The sequence below is a fragment of the Haplochromis burtoni genome, unplaced genomic scaffold, assembly GCF_018398535.1.
Source record: "Haplochromis burtoni strain Fernald_Lab_line unplaced genomic scaffold, NCSU_Asbu1 Contig_512, whole genome shotgun sequence".
NCBI lineage: Eukaryota > Metazoa > Chordata > Actinopteri > Cichliformes > Cichlidae > Haplochromis > Haplochromis burtoni.
In genome coordinates this window covers 230,517-252,967 of record NW_024582873.1, presented here as the reverse complement: position 1 = coordinate 252,967, position 22,451 = coordinate 230,517, and the positions used below count along the sequence as shown (strand labels likewise).

At 39.1% G+C, this 22,451-nt stretch overlaps 1 protein-coding gene across 1 annotated transcript in view; it reads left to right on the top strand.

The window, feature by feature from the left end:
* The first annotated feature begins 2,437 nt into the window (after positions 1-2,437).
* si:dkey-22o22.2 (neural-cadherin) overlaps positions 2,438-22,451 on the top strand; it is a 138,393-nt gene continuing 118,379 nt past the window's right edge. The window contains exon 1 of the mRNA XM_005946955.3: positions 2,438-5,757. Coding sequence (XP_005947017.1) covers positions 4,794-5,757 — 964 coding nt within the window. The 5' untranslated portion in view covers positions 2,438-4,793. The remainder of the gene's footprint in view (positions 5,758-22,451) is intronic.

Sequence of the window (22,451 nt, the reverse complement as noted above, 5' to 3'; positions counted from 1 at the left end):
GTGTCTGTGTCTTGAATCCAAACTGGGAGCTAAGATAAGATGGGGCCTGATTATTCATGACTTTGTATATGAAGAGAAGGATTTTAAATTCAAGAATTTAAATTCTAGAATTAGCAGGGGGCCAAGAAGCTATGTTCTCTTTTTGTAGTTCTTATTAGACCGCTCTCTGCAGCATTTTAAATCAACTAAAGGCATTTCTGGTAGTTTTTATGCCAACCTGATAATAATGAATTACAATAGCTCAAGTAATAGATGTAGTAATAAATGGATGGACTTTCAGCATCATTCTGAGATAGGATTTTTCTAATTTTGACAATATCATGCAGATGAAAGAATGTGTGCTGTTAAAGGACATATGCTAGTCAAAACTGACTCCAAGATTACTCGCAGGGTTACTGGAGGCCAAGATAATGCCTTCAAGAGTAAAAGTAAGTCAATGTCATTTGTAAAATGTGAATACTTTTTTGGATAGTGGGATATTTTTTTTCTGAGAGATTTGAAGTTTAGACAGTAGGGATATTACTGAAAACTGAAGCGTGTGTACAAATTGAAGAATTTTGTAAAATATGTGCAAATGATATTTAAGATAATATAATAATCTTTACATTTTTGAGATTTAGGACATCTTGTTTTCGAGGAGATGTTTGAAGAAAACTTCAACTTGTTTGAAGGTTTTAAAATAAAGTTTGTGGTTTGTCCTTTGTCCATGATGGTTGAGATCATTAGCCGTCACACCTCTTCTGCTTTACTGCAACAGAAGTCTCTTCAAAAAGCAAGCCAGCACTGCTTGTCATTCTCTAAAGCTGGGCTGGTTTGGAAGACTGAAATATTTTAGGGGGATTTGGCACCAACCTCCTTCAATCCAATCAACTATGACTAATGTTAACACAGGTGTAAGAAGGATTTACCTGCTCAGCCACGTTCCATCCGTCATTTAGAAACTCAACATGTTGCTGTGATATTTTATCCACCAACTGAAGACACAGCACGGGAACATCAACAGTGGAGCTGCATGCCTATTTCCAAGCTTTTAGCCTCTCTGTTTGAGCCACTCATACAATTTTTTTTGTTGTTGTTCTCTGTGAGCATTATATCTGATTTGTGCAGTGAAGTTTTGACTTTTTTTTTGTAACTCAAATTAGGTTCCTCTTTTTGGTTGTTTCCTGATAGAGGGCTTGAAGAAGCATGACCGATTGACTTGAATGTGCAGCCATCGTGTCGCCTTAGTGCATGCGAGTCTGCACAGGCAAATCAGCACGAATAAACTCAGACCTGAAGCAGTGGCTCACTGCTACATGAGCTTCAGAGAACTTAAGCTAAATTGCAAACACAAGAATGTCAAGCTGATCACAAATTCTGCTTGTGATTGCTTAAAAAAGGGAAAAAAATGCTGCTTTGTTTCAGGCTGAAATACATGCAGACTGAACTGACCGTACGCTTCAGTCTGCACTCTGATATATGAGACCAGATGTCTTAATGTGCCCTTGTTTTCCGCAGGAAAATACTACACTACATTCAGATTTTTAAACTTCCACAGTGCTCAGTCTTCTCCTTCTGTTGTTACCACAGACAGGTTTCAACTACCATCCATTCATTCATGAAGGTCCCGCGAAGATGCCATTTTCTAGACTTCAAGGACTAATAAGAAATAGTTTTCAGTGGAGATTTCAAGAGGAATTAAAATTCAAGAAAAAAATGGGACTTTACCCAAGAAAGTACTATTTTAACATATGAAAATGAAGTAAGCCACAATACACATTATTGTGGTTCTGTTCAAAGTTAGTTCTTTAGTAATGCCAATGGTATTTTCTTTGAGATTCTCGTACCAGAACAGAACCACAGACTTCTGGTTTCACTTCAATTTCAGTTGTCACAACGCAGGACAACTTCATACCGCACCGAACTCTGTTCTTGAACACAGATGGGAGCATTTTTTTGGGTTTTTTGGGCTCACATATTAAATTGATTTCCTTCATTCTGCATGTCATTTCACTTCACATCATTTCACTTGCTTCCTCTCGCCCTCCAGTCTGTGATCAAAGGCTTGAGAAAGTTTTCATTTTGCTTTTATGAATGATAATAAAATGAACACAAGCACACAAGTTCTCATTTTTGCAAACTTCAGAGGGATTTCCTGCATGAGGCAAACACGCACGTGGCTGATTTAATCTCTAACAGAGGGGAAAATGTGTGTGAAGAACTAGATTGTTTGTCACTTGAAATCTTTGAACCGCTGATAAATTACACTGCTACGGGCCGCTGCCATTACTGCAGACAGGAAACAGCAAACGACATGCAGACTAAAGATTTTCAAGCCAGTTATTGGCACAGTTTGATCTGATAAACAGGACACACAGGAAATGAACAGGGGGGGGGGGAGTAAATTGTCAAAACAGAGTTTTATTATGTGAATGTTAAAGATCTGTGAACGATAGTAGATTTTCATGTGTGACGGTGTGTTATATCATGTTGGATAAAATATGACTGTACACAGTAAAGATTGTACAGCAGCAAGTTTACATTTAGACCTTTTTTTGGAAGCTTACCAACTTACAAGTCTTCTGATTGTGATAGGACTTGTTGAGTTTAATCAAACTGAAGACAGTAAATGTAACAAAGATCTTTGTTTGTTGCATTTGGTTAAGAGTCAACACTTTAAAATGCTGTAACTTGAAAAATAATTTCAATATTGTGTAAGAATATTATGTTAGGCACTGTAATACATGTTCAGTGGAACATCTGTAGTGCATGTATTCCAAAGAGACACGCTGACTAACCTGCAGTTTATATAATGGAATTTTTAGCTAATGTTAGTGTTTGCTCATTTCCAAACCTCTTGACTGGAAATACCAAACCAGGAGACCAACAGGCTTATTTTCTTGTTTTGTAATATGGACATGATAAATGAGTCCATACCATTTTTACCAAAATATTAATACATTACTAGTTATAGTATGGCTTTGGTTGACTTGTAGGAATCACGAGAAAACAGTATAGTAATATTAGTAGTTTCAGTAAATGCCTCAAAATCTCAGATTTTGCCGTTCAGGTGACAGCGCCCTCTAGTGGATGTAACATTATGAGATTGATTGTTTATTTTCTTAAGCAATTATCAGGGCAAGGGGCTGGAGCCTATTCCAGCTAACACTGGAGTGCAGTGTAAGGTTGTTATAATCCTGAATTACCTGTTAACTTAAAACCTATGTCTTTGGACTTTCATAGGAAAAACATGCATACTCCACACAGAAAACTCAAGCTATCAAGCTTGTTTGAGCCAGGAATCCTGTTGCTGTGTGGCAACAGTGTTAACCACTGCACTGCCAAGCAGTTTGGCAATGACATTAACAAATTACTACATTTAGTGACACTACAGCAACGTCACAATAGGAGGGATGTTGGGGTTAACGAATGGCTGTTAACACAGGAATTTACTCTTCCTTTTCAAATTGATAATCACTTGAGGTTTTTAGCCATGACCCTTTTATAACCTTACCACATGCTATTACTGTAAAGATGACTGTAATGGTTGCATGAAATTAAAGTTCTCATTTCAAGCCAAACCATAATCTTTCCTAATCACATTCAACTTGTTGTTAGTTGTTGCTTTTTTCTGCTTAACACAAATCCAAACCAATAGCATTACCATATGAATCAAAGGATTAATTATGTTTCAACAGTGATTATTGACAGTTTAAACCAGAGGCTTATGTATCTCATGCTGCAGTATGTTCATAAAGGTCACAACAGATTGGAGGATTTGTTTTGTCTTATAGTGGGAATAAAATTATGTTCTGATAACGATGTGGGGTTACTCAGTTATTGTGCAACTTGATGTAGCAAATGGTTAAGTTAACTTGAGATCTTTTTAATACTTTTTGACGTGTTTCATTTATGAGAAACAAAGCAAACCAAGAAATAAAAGTTATTTTAGTTCATTTGGAGAAAAGACTATCCCTTTTTTATAATGGCCTGCTGAACCTGCATCAGCGTGTGTTGTGTAAACCTGGTAGAGATTATCGGGGTCCTCAGTTTTGATTGGAAATCGTCTCAAATTTGCCATGGCCGTGATGAGAAAGGTTTAACGTTACCCACAAACCCCACCTCCGTGTTGGTCCCTTTCTCTCTGCTCTCTTTCCCCATCCGCTGACTCAGCCTGTCAGTGGGTGGGTCTTTCATCCTGTCACTCAGTGCTGCTCCTGCTTCGTGATTAGTTTCTCTCTTCCACGCTGGTAGGCGGTGCCATCAGATCCACATGGAGGCAGTTGGGTATCTCTGTGCCCGTTAGTCTATTCCATCCTCCAGTGGCGACGCTCCAGACACGCTGGACCAACTTGGAAATACTGCAGCTGGACTAAGAAAAATATGCTCTGAAGACTTGCTTATTTTAATAATACTTTTATTGCTTAATCCATATTTTTTCAATAGCAGTGGGGAAGAAGACCTATCTTATTTGCGCGTAAAAGTCTCTTGTCATTTCATTCTTAATTAACTGGAGAGGAGAGCGCTGAATGATAGTGTTACTGATGTTTTCCTTGCATTTTAGATGGACTTTGAGCTCTTCTTAGCAATCACATTTACCTGTGACAATTTAACTGATTTATAAGTTAAACTGGCATAATTTATGGGAATATTTAGATTATTGGATTTTTTTTCCTTGGGGAACTTTGCGCTTTCCTGGAGATAACTATTCTTTTTTATGCGTAAAATCTTTTTGTTTGGGTCATTTTAAGAAACAGAGACCCGTTAGCGGACACTTTGCTATCTTGTGCAAGTGAAACGGGTTTGATGGAAACATGACCAAAGCCGTAACTGGGCCAGTTATCCTGCACACCCTATGCCTGCTCCCGCTCCTGCTGCTTCAAGTCTCACCGGTGTGTCTGTCTGCGCAGCACGGACATCCAGCGCGCTACTTCGGCCAGATAGCGGAGAACTCTCCAGCTGGGACGCCAGTGGAAGGGGTGGTAATTTCTGTCACAGCTGCAAACTGCCCCGGTGCGAACCTCAATGCCAGTTTGAAGGGAGATTACGCGTCAGATTTCAGACTTGTTCACTACCGCGGGCATCGGGTCCATCGAGGGCAATTATGTTTGGTCTCCGCAAAAGCACTGGACCGGGAGTTTATAGCTATGTACGAACTGATGGTGGAGCTGCCAACTCGGTGTATGAGGAGACGAGCCATCGTCCAGATTGAGGTGTCCGACAAGAACGACAACATCCCTCGGTTTACCAGCGGGAACAAGACGATTGAAGTAGATGAATTAACGCCGCCCGGAACCGAGCTGGCTCGCTTTGACGCAAAGGACGGTGACGCGGAGAGCAATGGACATGTCACTTTTTACGCATCACCGGACTTGTACCTGCTCCACGTGGATCCACAAAACGGACAAGTGAGCCTAGCAGGATCTCTCGCTGGATTCAGCCAGGTGACTTTGCGCCTTTACGTGAAGGACGGAGGAGATTTAGCACTGATAGGTGAGCCGGTGTTCTTGCGCATCAACGTCCGCCGGTCCAACAGAGCGCGACGGATGCCGCGGGCTCTGTCCGAGGAGCTGACCTACACAGTTACCGTTCCGGACCACGTCAGAGTTGGCGACCTAGTGTTCACAGTTCCTGACCAGAGGTTCGATCAACGGTGGTTTGAAGTGATATCCGAAGCCGACTCACCAGTCCAGATCGAGCGGGATTCGGGGCGTTTGTACCTGGCGCGCAGTCTGCGAGAGCCCGCCGAGGTGGTGGTGAAGATTCAGAGCCTCCGAGGTAAGAAAATTCTGGTTTTCTTTTCGTGCGTAAAAGCGCAAAGAAAGCCAGACTTACCTGAAGATTGTCATGCTGGCTTAGGAGGCTGGTGTCTACCTTTGGATGTTGAAGTAGACGTGGTACTCAAAGTGTATTTTATTGAGTCTTAGCCACATATCTCTTTTTTAAAATTTAAAAGTAGGGCCAGGAGTCAGCAAGGTAAAACCAAAGTTAGTAATCGTAATGTGGAGGAACATTACCTTTTCAGTACCTTTTCTAACAGTTTCAGCAATAATTTCTCCCTAAAATTATTGCTGAATCTTCCTTTCAGAATTGAGTGGTGCTCATTCATTTAGAGAGGTTTGCGCGCGTGCTTTTGTATGTTTTGGCTTTTTTCCATCTGAGTTTAAATCGACCTCAACGGTCACTTTCCACTCTTTCATTCATTCCTTACAACACTCCACACGGCACTGCCAAGTGTGTGTTTCTTGTGTGTGCGTGTGAAAGTCTGTGCGAGTAAAATACACAGAGTGAGATTACTGTTGCCAGTAATTTGTTAAAGGACAAACAGAACTGAGAGCGAGGTGAGGCAGAGTATATACAAGTCAACACACTTCACACAGAGATTTTACTTTTAAAATACAGTTACCACACACATGCACAAGCACACACACACACACACACACAGACACACACACACACATACATCCATGTGTTGATAGTTCTCCAAAAGGAAAAAAACTGGACTGCAGCTTATTATTTAAATGGAAAACAGCACTTGTACAGAATTTGATTTGCTTACCAGCCTTTTTAACAGCACCTTTATTAGTTAGGATTCACAAGGGTTACACAGCCTGAACATAAAATATTCATATATCCATGATTTCCAAAAGACTAATCCAATCTGCCATTTCTGTGGTGAAGGTTGGATTGTGATATGTAGCAATAACGACCTGGTTAAAGGACAGCTTTTCAAACCATATTCACATGGTCGTATGTGTGCCACTCTTTCATCATACATTGCCATGGTTAAAAAAAGATTTAGATATAAGCTTAGAGGCAAAAACTTGTTTAAAATAAGCTATGCCTTGCATGGTTTTGTCTCTTTTCCTGCAATTACAGGTGAGCTTACAAGCTTATTTCGGTTGTAGCACTCTTTAGGTCAAATCTGCCTCTAGGTTTTACACAATTATGTGTTTTCACGCCCAAGTGCACTGTGTTAAAATTTACGTAAAACAAGTTTTGTCTTTATAAGTATTGCCATAGTTTGAGTAATTACTCAGGAAATAACAGAAAGATCAAAGACCTATTTAAAGGAGTTTAACAAACTACAAAAAAGAAAGACATTTATTCTACTTTACCATCAGCGATGAATATCAGCATTTAAAAAGAACATGTTTTCTACCTAAAGACCAGTTCTTACTTAGGAGTCTTCAAAAATCTGAAGCAAGCAAAGTCAAAACTTGGACAAATGAAAGCTGTATAGCCTAAGAAATTCTACTTAGGCTTTAGGTGAAATATGGATGTATTAACCCTTAAAAAAAACTCACCCAATCCCAGCAATCTGTCACTCACAATCTCCCCACCCCCAAAGAGGTAAACTTCTCACATCTGGTGCTACACTCACTTAAAACCAAGAAATATTTAAAAATAGTATTAAATCTGCTGGTTAACATATTATGAGTCTGAAATGTGTTAGTGTCTTGCAGCTCTGATGTGTTTGACAGGATGAAATGACATCCAGATGCCAATGTGCTCATCCTACTTTGCAAAGTCAATGTTTAATCAAAAGACTAAACTCTTCACATCTGGATGGTGGTGGTTGTGCTGGCAATTCGGTGTCCTGGTCAGATCTGGTTAATCAGTTGATACAAACTGCATCTCCGATGTTTATTTGTAGAAATTAGTTGTGTTTGCTCACCTGGAGATCTCCCAGGTCTGAACACACAAGTCAAAACACATCCAGAACCTCAGACAGGAAGCAGTGTTTGTGTTAAAGCAGACTGCCGAGCTCAGATTGGCTCTGGTTTGTGACTGCAGAGAAAGAGTGTGTGATTTGGTCGACACGGCATTGAGCGTGTTATAAACTGGCCGGCTGATTGAGGCGAACTGTCTTTCATCGGCTGTGGTTGCGATTTTGATCTGTGGGAATGAGGTCTGGGTAACAGCAGCGGTCTGGTGGAGGCAGTGCATTCGTCTTTGATTGGTCAGCTGGCTAAGCAGATGCTGTTTGTGTTTAAATATTTTCCAGTTGGAAGTTCCTGACTAATGCTGGTCAAACAGGGAACATGAGTTTAACCTCTGGATCTGCAGATGAGTCCTTTCTTTTCCCCTGAAATCATCATGTTTACATCTAAATTATTCATTTAAAAAAAAAATCTAACAATGATTCATCAATCAGTAGTATTTTTTTAGTTGAATGGATCAGTTACTTTTAGTCAGGCAGGATTTCTGACTAAAATGTGTAACAAGGACCTGAAAAATTAGCTTGCTTTAGTTCAGAAACTCAGAGAAAATCAAGTTCTGAATTTGCAGATTGTAAAAAAAAAAAAAAAAGACATAAGATGTGAATCACAATTCTTGCAGTCCCACGCTCTCCTCACTGCCTGTATATAATAAATTACAAACAGATGTCAAGGTGTATGTACCCCCCCCCCACCACCACCACCACCACCACATGCACACGCACAAACACAGACACGCACTGGTCTCTCTTACTCCTTGGCAGGATGTCCATCACTGCAGATAGCAGTGACTCTACTGACTCTGCTTTATCCTTGACTGTTTATAAATCTAAACACATGATAACAGCTGTCTTTGTTTCCTTACATGTGTCGTGGCCATGACTTTAGTAACTGAACAAATTTCCTCTACGTAGGCAAAAAAGAGAGCAACGGAGTAAATAATTTTGTGGTGAGGTAAAAGCTGGTAAATCTGGCAATTTTTAGCCAACAGACTTTTACGTAACACATCTTTAGGTCTAAACAACAGAACAGATCCAATGCCTATGACTTCCACTTGTGACACTTGTACATAAATAATGTCTTCAATGTGAGCATTTGCAGATTTAAAGATAAGACAAAAGCAATATTGATGATTTTTAAATATTTATTGTTTTCGGTGATTGTTTAGTTAAGGTTTAAGCACAGGTTAGGTTTGGGCCTTGAAAACAATCTGTTCTTCTGTTTATTTTCTGAACTCCACTGAAAAGACCACAAGAAGCTAGCCATAAAAATCAGTCATTCTAACCCCCTCCATAGCCAGTATACCTAATATTGTCATGTTTTGGTGAAGTTGTTTTGAGTTTTTGTAGATTATTGCTATCAGGAATTGACTAGGACACAAAAATATCCCAGATGTTTGATCAAAGGTTGTTTTAGTAGAGGAAAATACAAGCTCTACAGGTCTATGTCATGTTATGTCAGCTGGATTCAGCTGGCATGTTTTCAAAGAATTTTGTATCACTCTGTAGCATTCTACACTTTTATTGAAAATCCTGCCTTTGAGGTCTTTTTTACACTTTCACTTTCATATCAATGCTTTACACGACACATACTGCAAGGTCTTATGTTTAAACTTAATAAAGATAAAGGTATGTCAGTAAAACTACTTGTCATTATTAAGAGAAAGAGCCCATAGATGCTGTGAGGCAACTTGACAGGTTAAACCACAATAAATAGCGATAGCATGCACGTGGTGTGTGTAGTGTGTAGTTGTCTGCCTCTTATAACTCCAGTGATTTTCCTGCAGCTTGAAATCTTATGTGATCTTGTCAATTTCATGAGTCCAGCAACTAACCACTCTTACTAGATTGTATCATGTCATCTCAACAAGAACAAATTAAGTTGTTGAATTTCATACAAATCCTACATGATTTGGTTACGTTCAAGATAGAAACATGACATTCTTGTGTTCAAATTACAAGGTAGACTTTTAATGTAACAACCACCCAATTTACTTTTTTTGGTATACCGAAAAAAGTAGAGGTGGCTGCTCGACTTGACTGAGATGGATGCCTTCCCGTGCAGTGTCGCAAGATTTAACATTGCTATATTATTGACTTACTTCACTAGAACATGATATGAACAATTTAATCTACCCTCTCTGCATATCATGTAGTTTCTACACTATATAGTTACACTTAACTTTAAAGCATGAGGCAATTGTGTTAAATACACGCAAGATGCTTACATAAATCCAAGAGATGGCCAATCCCTTTTTTTCATTGTAGCGGCAACAATAACAGTCGCCTCAAGGTGACCCAACAATAATACAACCCTACAATCAAACAAGCCTATATGAGCAAGCAGTTGGCAGTGGTGGAAAGGAAAAACTCCCTTTTAACAAGAAGGAATTTTCAATAGAACCAGACTCAGGCTCAATTTTCCTTTTCAAATTTTCCAAGCAGCATTCTTTAAGAATACCCCACTTATTGGAATTTATTATTGGTTATTCAATAAGAATACTGGGGGCTGAATTCAGACGTCATAAAATGTTGTCAAATCTTGGAAAAACAAGCATACTTAAGCACGAAACAGTGAACATGTGAAGTAATCAAATGTGAACGCAGCAAGAAAACCAACTGAAATTAGTGACTATGACTCAGACAAACTTCCCAGAGTGCATAGCCTCTATTTTTTAACTGTCTCATTAACTGTAATAAATGTGTTTATTTGCATATTTAAATGAGAAAATCTTTCCTGTTGGCTGCAATTAATGCAGCTGCCTTCACACCGACGGGCCTGTTCCCTCATTAAGCTGCAGCTCTACTGTTGTTAACTGTTATTAAATGTTTTAGCCAAAGTGTGTTTGTGTCACACACACATACACACATACACACATACACACATACACATTGTTTCTCAAACATGGTCCTGGTCTGTCAGGATTTTCTACAGATTTTCTGTGCTTGGCAACCCTGAGGTGACAAACGTACACACACTCATACACACCTATACACACACAACTCACACACACACACACTCATTTTTTTCCCCTTCTGTTTATTCTATTGTCTTTATTTCTGGATTTAGCCCGAGGCCGGAAGCAACCTGCCACAGCGCCACATGTTTGTGTGAATGTGTGTTTTGTAAGACGCCAAACACTATGGGACTGTGTGTCCTCGAGGCTGCTTAGCATCAGAGTGATTGTGTGTTTGTCAGTGCCACATACATTGATCACAGTAGTCTCGATATCTGTGTGTATTTGTTGGTATTTTAGTGTGTGTGTGTGTGTGTGTCTGTGTCTAAAGTGCTGGAGGATAAATTACTGTGACCACATGCTGAAGCTCCCCAGAATGACCTTTTTAAAAGGCAACAAAGCAGCAACACACATAAATAATGGACTGGATTCACCATATTGAACATTTTTACAGTTTGTAATTGCACAAATACTGAAGCTTTATGCATTCAGATATTTGAATATAGATTATTGATTCCAAAATCCATCCGTTTTTAGCTCAAACGTGTTATATTCAGTTTTACTTTTGGGATGAATTTTGCCAATATAACAATGATGCTAATGTAAGTTTTAGCACGTGCAATTGTTTTCAGAATGCTTGAAGCTAAAATGGTTCCTTAATTCTTAGCATTCATTAGCTTCAGTCCGGTCAGCATTCTAGCTGTATGAAAACAAGAATATAACCTGCTTTTAAGGCTATAAATCATCATCATAATATATCATGGCTGTAATAAAACTTGGAATCTCAGTGGATAACTACATGGACCAGAGACTGTTTTTTCTTTTCCGTTCCTCTTTGTCTGTCCCCATTCCACTTTTCCATCACTCTTCCTCCCCATTGTTTCTGTTTCTCTGTGTTGTCCTAATAGCTTATTGACAGCCAATCAGCTGTACCCTTGGGCAAGACTGCTCACCAATCACCAAGTAGGACAAGGTCATTTAATCTTGACTGGACCAATAAATACACACCCAGTGCAGCAATGTGGAATAAATGCATATACAGTATGGAACTTTATTTATTTATTTTATTACATAAAGTTCTTCAAACTGTTTTGTTGTTTCAGAGACATTTTGATGGTTGTAATTTAGAGCAAATTCTGTCAATATACATTTTAGAAAGCTCTGTGCTAACCTGGGGGTCAGTAAAGTAAACCCAGTGCAGAAGTACCTTAAAGTGCAATACCACTGAAGGCTGCTAGTGTATGATTTCAAAGCGTCACTGGCTCCAAAAGCGTCGACTTCGCTTACAGCACACCGAATCAATATTTTCCACACGTCATTATGATGTCATTAGCTAAAATGAATGCTTCCTACCAGTGTCCTGGTGCCCTCAGGAAAATAATTCTGTCAATAAGTAGATATTCGGCTTCAATGTACCATCCAGCAACATGTCACAGGGTTCGTTTGACTGAGAAGTCAACTCAAAAACTCTGAGATTGCCAGCATGCTGCTTGACAACCAAGACGGCTGTGTTTTTTACAAATTAGTTTTCACTGTCAGCTTCTCTCAGAACTGAACAAAATGGATCAACTAGCAAACATTTGGAAGCTTTTTTTCATTGTATGTGACACTGAACTGAATATAAATAATAATTACATATTTTCTTATAAAGCATTCTGATTCTGATTCTCAGTATCTTTCAAACTAAGTAAGACAACTTATCAGTAGGGATATGGAGCATTTCATAATGTAGTGCAGTCCCACTACATATGTAAACCACCCCAGGAAATCCTCACATACACATTTGTCATACCTCTATTGCCCAGACTAGATTTGCTGTTAGATTTAGTGCATATCCACTGTATCAAAGCACAGTACATACTAATGTATGTTCTCTGTCCAATAAACACTCACACACACACACACATACACCAATAGAGCCAAGTTTCAGATCTTGAGAAACTTTCATCTGGGTTAATTAATAACATAGTTCAGAGGACAGACACACATACACACACACAAGCTGCAGGCTTGATCACCACTTTGCTCCACTCAGGGTACCACAGGAGACGTGTATGTGTGCATATGACATTCTGAGGACCACACACACACACACACGCACACACACACACACAGACACACACACTCATGCTATCCCTCTCTTTTTTGCTGTTATCTACTCAACTCTCCTTTGCCATTCTACAGCTCTTTCTTTGACCTTTAACATTTCTGCTGCTGACCCATCATGCATAACCTCATTTGAAAACCTTTTGGAAACAGTTGGGTTCAGAGTTAAAGAGAATGTATGTAGCAGGAAAAAGGTGACCTCCTTTGCCCATCCAGCAATGTACTAAGTGTATGACACAGTAATTTTTCATCAAAAAAAGGATGCAAGTGCATATAAAACAGGGTCTGGGATGAAAACCGGAGAAAACAGTTTGCTACCCCACCCCAAAATATGTCTTGCATAACTGGTACTTCATATTTTGTGTTTTCTGTCCAGTACATAAAACAACCTACCAGTGGGGCCCAAAAGATGAATCCTTCTGTCAACATGAGTGTAAGATTTGTAGTTCAAAGTATGGCATCTTGACAAAACTAAAATATTTGGAGAAATATTTACCCCTGAGAAAATTCTTAAGCATTAGTTCTTCGGAAATTAAAGCTCTTGTACCTCAGTTTGAATAAATAGGGCTGGTAGGGAAGCTTGATGTTTGTAAGTGCTGGTCGACAGATGTTTTTTCTAAGAAAATAAGACCATAACACTCAGTAATAACGACAAGACTTGTTCAGATGAAGCTTTGGCGTGTGAGCAGGGATTATATAACAGAAGTGAACAGAGGCGTCTTTTCTCCCCGGTTTAGTCGAGCTGCTCTTCTCGCCGTCCTGCACCGACACACAGTGATAATACAAACTGACTTCCTCCTCCCCTCTGTCTCCATCTCTTTCCCTGCTGAGGGATGGAGGGATGAATGAAGGGATAGAGAGGAGTAATCTGCAGTCAGACTCACACTTCCCCTTCAGTAACTGAACGGCAGTGTTTACTTCGGAAAACATCAAAAAACAACACCCTGTCTGTGAACCTACACACACACAAACTAAAACACACATGCAAACAACTGGACAGTGACCTCAGCTGTGTGTATATGTTGGTAGCATGTATATGTTGCACATCTGTCTTCTCCATGTTAGCTTACTCCCCCAATGCAAACTCAGGCACACACACATACGCACACCCTCGGGGTTGTTACACATCATTGTTTGTTCATGTGTGTGCGCTGACGTGTCCCTGCTAATTGCCTCTCATCACTTTCGGCTGATGCTGTTCTCTTACAGCTCAGGAGGGAAACAGACGGGGGGATTGATAATGAGATGGATGGCGCTGGTAGTGTGGCTGAAAATTCATAGGGTATAAATTAACAGAATCCGACAGCTACTGAGCAAGTTGATAATCAGTCTGAATCCTGACGTATCTGTTTCAACTTAAGACCATGTTACCTGATGAATGACCTATCATGCAAAATCAATTAGAAAGTGAAACTATGCAATGACTATTGAGAACAGAAGTCACTGTGTGTTGGTAGATGGATCTGTGGCATCTGTGTATGCTTTGAGTTAAAGGTACACTCAGCGAGTTTTTTGTTTGTTTGTTAATTTAATAGAAAAAAAATAATGTGTTCATAAATGTACACTGTTTAGTGTGTAATTACATCTTTCAACAAACTGATGCTTCCTCATAAGCTTAGAATTAACGTCTTAAAAATACACAGGAACGAGTGATGGTATGTGGAAGCTGCCATCTTGACTACAGTGGCTACAGTGCTATTTAGCCTAATTGCATTTAATGCATGTGGCTAGAGATTGGTCACATATTTAGAATGCCAAAGGTAATGGGAAAGATAACTTTTCATTTGTGTGCAGTGTCTGCATTTTCAGACTTAAGATATTTTCATAGTTCATATGTATGTTTTATTATCTGAGAAAGAGTCCCCTTTACCAATTAAGTAAAAACATGAAGAAAAGAGACTATGTGACTGGCATCTGAAAAAAATGTCATCCTTTTCCTCCTCACAATAAGCCTTATCTCCTGAATTGAAGTCCAGGCTCGAAATGACAACAACAACAGGTGGTTATAAACTTGATGATGTTGGCTCCCATTAAGGCTGCACCAGTTTTTCTTTTAATAGAACTTACCTATCATCAACCATATGTCAAAGAAGCACTGTTTCCTCCTCTATCTGCATAAGTAAACTGAAAGCGATATCTACAAAGTAGCAGGATGAGAGAAGTCACTCAGCATGGAAGTGGTGAGAGAAACTTTTTAGAGTGATGAACTGTAGACTTCAATGATGTGTCAGTTTTATCCAGCAGCAGTTTATGACCTTCACTGATCCCCGCAGCATGAAGAATCACGTTTAAAACCTTAGCGTCTCCAGAGTCCTGGTCTGTCCATCAATCTTCAGCATGACACTCCTCCTCCTCGCTTTGTCCTCCTCATCTTCGTCTCCCTCGGGTTCTTATTCCTCTCACCCCTCATGGTTGACCCCAGGGGAGATGGTTTCTCTGTCCGCTTTTTGGCTCACTCTTCCTCCGCTTCAAGTCAAGGTCGCTGTGCTGATTAAAAAGTATACTCTCCACTCAGCGCCTTATCAGGACTGAACTCGTCTCTTTAGGGGATCGGGGCAGAAGACAGAAAGGAAATGGTAAGGCCTGTTCTCACCACTACTACTGTCATTTCTCTGGGCAACAGAATTTTTTTACACATTGCATGGAGCTCTTGGATCTGAAATGTACTCTTTATATAGTATAGTATTATCTACTGTAGATACATATAAGCCTAGCTATCTTTCAAGAGGAATGTTTGTTGCTCTCTCTGTAGCCATTGTAATTACTCACAGAGAAAATTACTTTGTCAGTAAGATAGAGTTATTTTGTAAGTGAGGCATATGGAATTTGTCCATGTTAGTAATTTTAAATATGTGAACATAAAATCAAGAAATTATGCCCTCAAATGTAAAGACCACACTCTTTAGAGGATAAAAAAAACTGCCATGGAAAAGGATCTTTTTCAAACAACCAAACAAATAGTTCCTCTGGAGGAGCAGCAGCAGCAGTAGTTCAACTAGTGTGCTTTAGGAAGAAGAAAGGCTTTCATTATGGCTTCATCTGCACACACGAACACACACACGCACACACATCTTGCTTACTTGCTGCTTATCACCTCTCGCTAAGCCATGGGAGTGAAGATATTGGGGACATTCAACATTTTCAGGAGGCAGTTTCGTTTCCAGCAGTAAAAGCAGGATTTTTCCGCGGGTCTAAGCAAGAATTGCAGTGAACTTCCTGTCACCCCCACCCTCCCTTCACCCTTTACATCTGATGTTTGAGAAGCTTCTCCCCTCATTATTGTACTGTTAATAAAAATGTGTAGCAAATACGGTCATGGATTTACACACGCAGGAGGTATTATTACATCTGTAGTTTAGACATTTAGCTCACACTTTGCACCTGGAGGTAAAACAAGTGGCAGCATCCAACTAAACCTCTCTGTCCAAGCAATATGGGTTTGTGACTTTACAGATTATATTTTTACCAAAACATTTTTGTGACACAGATTTAAGTCTTGATTAGGTTTTCTTTTCTTTTCTTTTGTTTTTGCCAAACTTTGGAGTTGTAGTTAACTTCTCCACTAAAAACCACTTCATGAACATGATTGTACTTTTGAATTTCTATCAGTAGAATCAGGCTGTAACATATAGAGAATAGTAGTAAAGACTATAGTAAAGAATATAGTAAAAAAACAATAATAAATAAATAGCCAAACGTCAAGTTTGGTTGCATTTACTTTTAATCTTGCTATCTCAAACGGTGATTCAGAATACGATGCAGTTCAGCAGTTCCATTGTCTGAATTTTCACTGATGGTGAAGAAGACAAAGAAACTACTATTTTTCTTGAAATAAGGCAAATTGGCAGAAAATAACTAATAAGCTGGTCTGTTTATAAATAAGAGCGCAAATGTTTAATCCCCATTAATTTTACAGTGAAAATGATACACCATCATTAAGCTCAGATGGACCTTTAAACATCATGGGGAGCTGCAATAACATTTTGGCCTTCATAGTGCGCACAGCAGAAGGTGTTTTCCACAATGTTCATATCATATATCCTCTGATGTACCAGTCTGACCAGTCCATCTGCCACACACACACACGCACACATTCAATGCCAGCTGTCACACAGCAGTCCCATGGCACCTGACCCACATGGCCACATATTTATACACACACATAAACATGCTGCAAATTAACGTAAAAGAAATCACTTGCACTGACACGTCCATCAAGTTTGTGTGGTGATAAAGTCAAGGCGTCCATGCCTCATGTCCATTAAGTTTGTACAAAAGACTTCTAAATTTCACTAATATGTTATTATTAATGAAATTCTTCACTGATAATAAGACTATTAAGAATTTCACTAATGGGTAAGTAAACAATTCCTCCAGCTGCATCATCACCCCAACAAAATTGCAAATAGCAGTTCAGTTTTCTATGAGCTGTGTCCGAGACAGAGTTGATACATCAACTTATATTTTTTTGAGTGTTAGGTGGGAAGCCAAATGTACAAAATATATTTAGGAAAAAAGATTAAATTGAAGATTAAATTGATCTGCACCAGGAATCTTCATCATAGCAACATTGTTAAAAAAAAAATCCCAATACTAAACTGTCCCACTTTAACCCTCCCCTCCTTCCTATGTCCACAGTCTAAACATCAAAGTGGTCCTCACAGAGTTACAAGTAGAAGGCACACGCATACATGTGTGACCTACTGGCCTGACAAATGAAGCTCCACTAATTAAAAACACTCTTAAAGTTAGATGTAGCATGGCAATCAGCCTGAGCAGCGCCCACACAAACATACACTACAGGAACAACAGAGGGCTAAACTTTATACGGTTGTCACATGCCGCTTCAGGGATGACAACATGAGTCTAGATGTCCATCGCCTCACATACATACATACCCACACACACACACAGACACACATACCTCTTCAGTGCAAGGTTAGTAATCCAATATGAAGCAGGTTAGGGTTTGAAACACCTCGGCCTCAAATCAGCTCTGACAGGACGGCCGCCACTCGCTCCCTCACACCCCGAGGGGTCCGCCTCAGTGTGTGTGTGAGTGTGTCAACGTGTCAACCAGTCCGGCCACCACGGCCTGGTAACACCTAGCTGAGCCGTGTTTGTGTTTTATCTTTTCATGCACGTTTTCTGTGCTCAGTGACCCTGTTCTTGTGACTCTGTTAGATCTTATTGTGTTTTATGTGTGTGCTTATTTCTATTTATGTGTGTGCATATATATGAATTTTATTTATTGATTTTTTTTGGTAATGTGCTATGTTTTGAACAGTAGCTATTTGGCTGAAATATCATTAATATTATTATTATTATTATTATTATTATTGTTATTCAGTTGTTGCTTATCATTAGTACTAAAATACTCAGAATATTTGGGTAAGGAATTCTGAATAATAACTAAATTTTCTTAAATTTGATCAAATGTAACTGAAAGTCGAAGGAATGCATTTGGTAGATGCTGCAGAAGAATATTAAATAGCAAAGTGCATGCATTTATAGCTATTTGTTTCTATGGCATGAACTTTTGAATAACATTTATATCTGTTGCCATGTTGACACTTCTGTCAACATCTTAATTAGTGGTAACATATATTAACACTTTTTTGAGCACAGGCTTCTTGAATTATCTGTTTTCTACAATTAACTGTACAGAAAGCCATCGTTCGTTATTTCATTTTATTTCAGTTATTTATAGGGATTGAATCACTTTTTAAGCCAGCTAGTGGCCATATAAGGAACTGCCACTTCTGTCACCTCAGCATTAGCTTTGTTTGTAAAACCCTTATCTTGTCTTTTGCCAATATCTTATACTAAGCCTTATAAATGTGCAATCATTTCTTCTGATGTTAATTGATATATTCATTTTACCTTTTAAATTCCACAGAAAGTCTTGATATTATACTGGACTTGATAATGCTGCAACTTAATTTTGATATATAAAAAGCAGATGGCACGGTGGTTAACACTGTTGCCGCACAGCAAGAAGGTTCAATTCCACCATTCCACCGGGGTCTTTCTGTGTGGAGTTTGCATGTTGGCCTGGGTTCCCTCTTGGTACTCCTGCTTTTTCCCACCATCCAAAGATATGCTGTGGTGATAGGTTAAATGATTGATCTAGTACATGTGAATGTGTTGGCAAGTGGTTGTCTGTCTCTGTGTGTTACACTGGCGACCTGTCCAGGCTGTACCCCGCCTATCACCCTATGTCAGCTGGGTTAGGCTCCAGTGCCCCCGTGACCCTGAAAAGGTTAAGCAGAAGTGGATGGATAAAAAGCAGAGGTTTCAAAACTCTAGTATTAATAATAGAAACGTCATTGGACTTAATTACCCCTTATTGATCAACACAGTTTACCGCATTGCTGTTCTAATTTCCCTCAAAACTTTATGTAAAACACAAGCAGGTTAAAAATAACACACTTTAATTGCATTTATAAAGTAATTAACTTCAAGTTCATTTCCTTCTGCATAGGTATAATTGATGTGTGCATACTTTCAGTTTACACATAAATATAGGCACCCAAAGAGATAAACGCTGAACAGAAATAAAATATATTAAGAGACAGGGAGGACATTTCCGAAACAGAAATGTAGAAAAACAACATTCATGCATGCGCTCACATTCCGATGCACACTCCCCGCTGAACACTGGTGTGCTGAAGGTGTGAGGACATTTCTATCTACACGCCTGCTGACTTATTGATGCCACTTGTCAAATATAAATGCATCACTGTGATCCAGCAGAGCCATAGAGAGACAGAGAAGAAGAAACATTTTACAAAACAGAAGAAGAGAGGATGTTTCTCTGTTAGTTTTCCCCTCCGGAGCTTGTTGGTTTTTCTGTCTGATGTTTAGGGAGTTGGAGGATGAAGATGAGGAGGAGGAGGAAGAGGAGGAGGTGGATTTCAAAGTGGCTTCCAGGCTGGAGAGTGTTTTACTGAAGATATGCAGCGGCCATTTTGTTGTCTTCTTTGCTGAGTTTTTTAGCCCTTCGGGGCAGCGATGGTGAACCAGTTCGTCACACACACGCTCTGGTTGTAGAGTGTGGTGTAAAACAGGAAGAGTTTGTTTCATGAGTGTTGTTCAAATTTTAAACTATGCATATTTTTATGCTTTAATATTGATTAGCAAGCACAGAGTGAGCTGGTATGATTTGTTTTGAGAAATCTGAAATGTAACGTGCCGCATATGTATGTAGAGTTTTTGATTGATTTGATAGTATGCAAATGAAATTGTACAGAAAAAAACAGAGAATCATGTGATTTGACATTTAGATTTCAGTCATGGCTGTCTTGTGTCAGCTTGCAGAGTTAAAACGAAACCAAATAAACTAAAAGATATCTTTTTCTGGATTTTTAAATGACATGGAATTTCCATTTTCTGTCACTGCAGTAAGAGTAACTTTGGTTTATAGTTAAATAAGCTTAAACATTGCAGCCTTTAGGTATGAGACCTTTAAAATACCCATGAGCCCTGGGGTCATGTTAAGAAGTCAGTCTGAGGTATAAATCAGCGCTGTAGCAAATTCAGTGTGCCTCATTTTCAAAGCAAATACAAGTGCCGTGGTTTCATTTCATTATTAGTGGTAAATAAATAAATAAAAAAATAAATTTAAACCTGAGTAATTGGATACTTCAAGATGAAATAGCACCTCGTGGTCTTTTTGGCTCCATTCAGTTAATTTGTATGTGCCCAAGCTTGACTCTTAATTAAAGAAGCAGATATTTTCAAACACCTTGCTGTATTTAGCCATTAAAGTTTTATGTCAATCAAAGAGCTGCCAGTCAATTACATTATATCAGCACGGAATGAACAGGATTTGCATAATGACAATTTACTGATCCCATGGTTTGACCTGAAAAGACACATTGATCAGTTATTCAGCAGAAAAGGATGCAGCTGTTCTCGTTACAGGGCAGGCAAAGAGATGAGCAGATACACAGAGAGATGCATATTATATGTAATCATAGCATCCGGTCATTAATCGGATGGTTAGTTTCTTATTGATTACTCCTTTATTATTAGAGTTTACCTGTACCTCCGAAAGCAGGAGAGAACACAGAGCTGGTTAAAAACAGAGCTGTATGTGGCTGAGTGACTGAATGAGGTAAGCTCTTGAAGCCAAACTGTCCAAACATCATTCATTTTGCTAAATAGTCCAGACAAATATTTGGAAACTGTTCTTCTTGGCAGATTACGCAGTAACTCAGTGAATGATGACAAAAAGTAATTTAGCCTTTTTCAGAAGTTAATAACATAATTCATTTTCTGATTTGATTTGTCAAACAGAAAGAAAAACCTTAAACAAGAGCTTCAAAATTGGTATTTTTAGATTGGTTTTTTTTAATGCGTGTAGGTGACTTGTTCCTGTACACTTTGTTGGCAAACTTGCTCCCTCAAATTGCCCCCTGAGGGATAAATAAGGCATTCTGAATTGAATTTCACTGAATTTAATGTGTAGCTGGCCTCACACAGCTGAGTGTTCATGGAGTGGAGGTGTAGTTTGTTCTGCATGAGCAGGCTGCAGGTGTGTTGATGAGTTTTAGGAGCTAAAACAAACAGCCAGCGGCTCTGTCATCACTGCGATGCTGGAAACCCTGAACTTGCTTCACTTTGTTTAATGAGACGTGAAGAAACTTAGGTCTCTGCATTAAAGTGTGTTTCTTCGTGTGTCTGTGTGTCGGTGGGGGGCTGGGGGTTTGGGGGAAAGGGGGGTCTTATATTTTAACAGAAACAGTTCTGATGAAAGATGCCATGGTGGGGTCCTGTAGCTGAAACACCATCTCATCAGCCGCTGTTTATTATTCTGTAAGAAGCTCCATTAAACTTAACCCACGTGGTAATAGTTTTAAAGACAGAAAAAAAGAAAATGAAAACAAACAAGGTTAATAATAATGGAATAGCAAGGGATGTAAACATGCATTATGAAGTAGAAGGAATACAAAATTAATAGATAAAACGAAAAGAAGATGTAGGGGTTTTTTTTACAATCACCTCTCTTTTGTTGTTCTGCTAAAAGTGCATAAAGCAGGTGAGTGAATTCCTGCGTGTCAGCTGCAATAAACGTCTCACTCTAGCAGCACCAGGGTGACGCAGCTCTGTCAACGCACCCGCTGGAGACTCCATTTCCCACAAAACACTGCTCAAAAGTGACTTCTCAGATAACATAGTAAGTGTCAGGAGTTTAAGATGTGATGACAGAGTAAGGGATATGATGGATTGGAGCATTTCATTGAGCTGACAGCAGCCATGTGGACATGTAAGAACAGGTCTATGTAGTGAAGGAGGCCCAATGACAAAGGCTGTCCTAAAATGACAGCTCTATTTAAGAATGAACATGTGCTTATACCTTATTATCAGTTTCTCTACAGGGAAGTTTTTGGCTTATTAAAGTTTGTTGTGTTTCTCTTTTGAAAACACAAAATAAAATGCTACAATTTACAGACAAGTAACAATTTTCCCTAGTGGCCATTTGTGTTACTGCAACACAATTTACACAGATTAACCATACATGTGCAGCGTCTGCAAAGTGAAGCCAGCTTCTTTAACTTGAAAGTTTTCCTCCTTTTCCTCACCTAAAACACATGTTCATAATGGGATCATGATCATATATAACATATATGAAAAAGCCATTTTGTGAGTGCAAGTACATGGTAAAACTCACAAAGATGAATAGC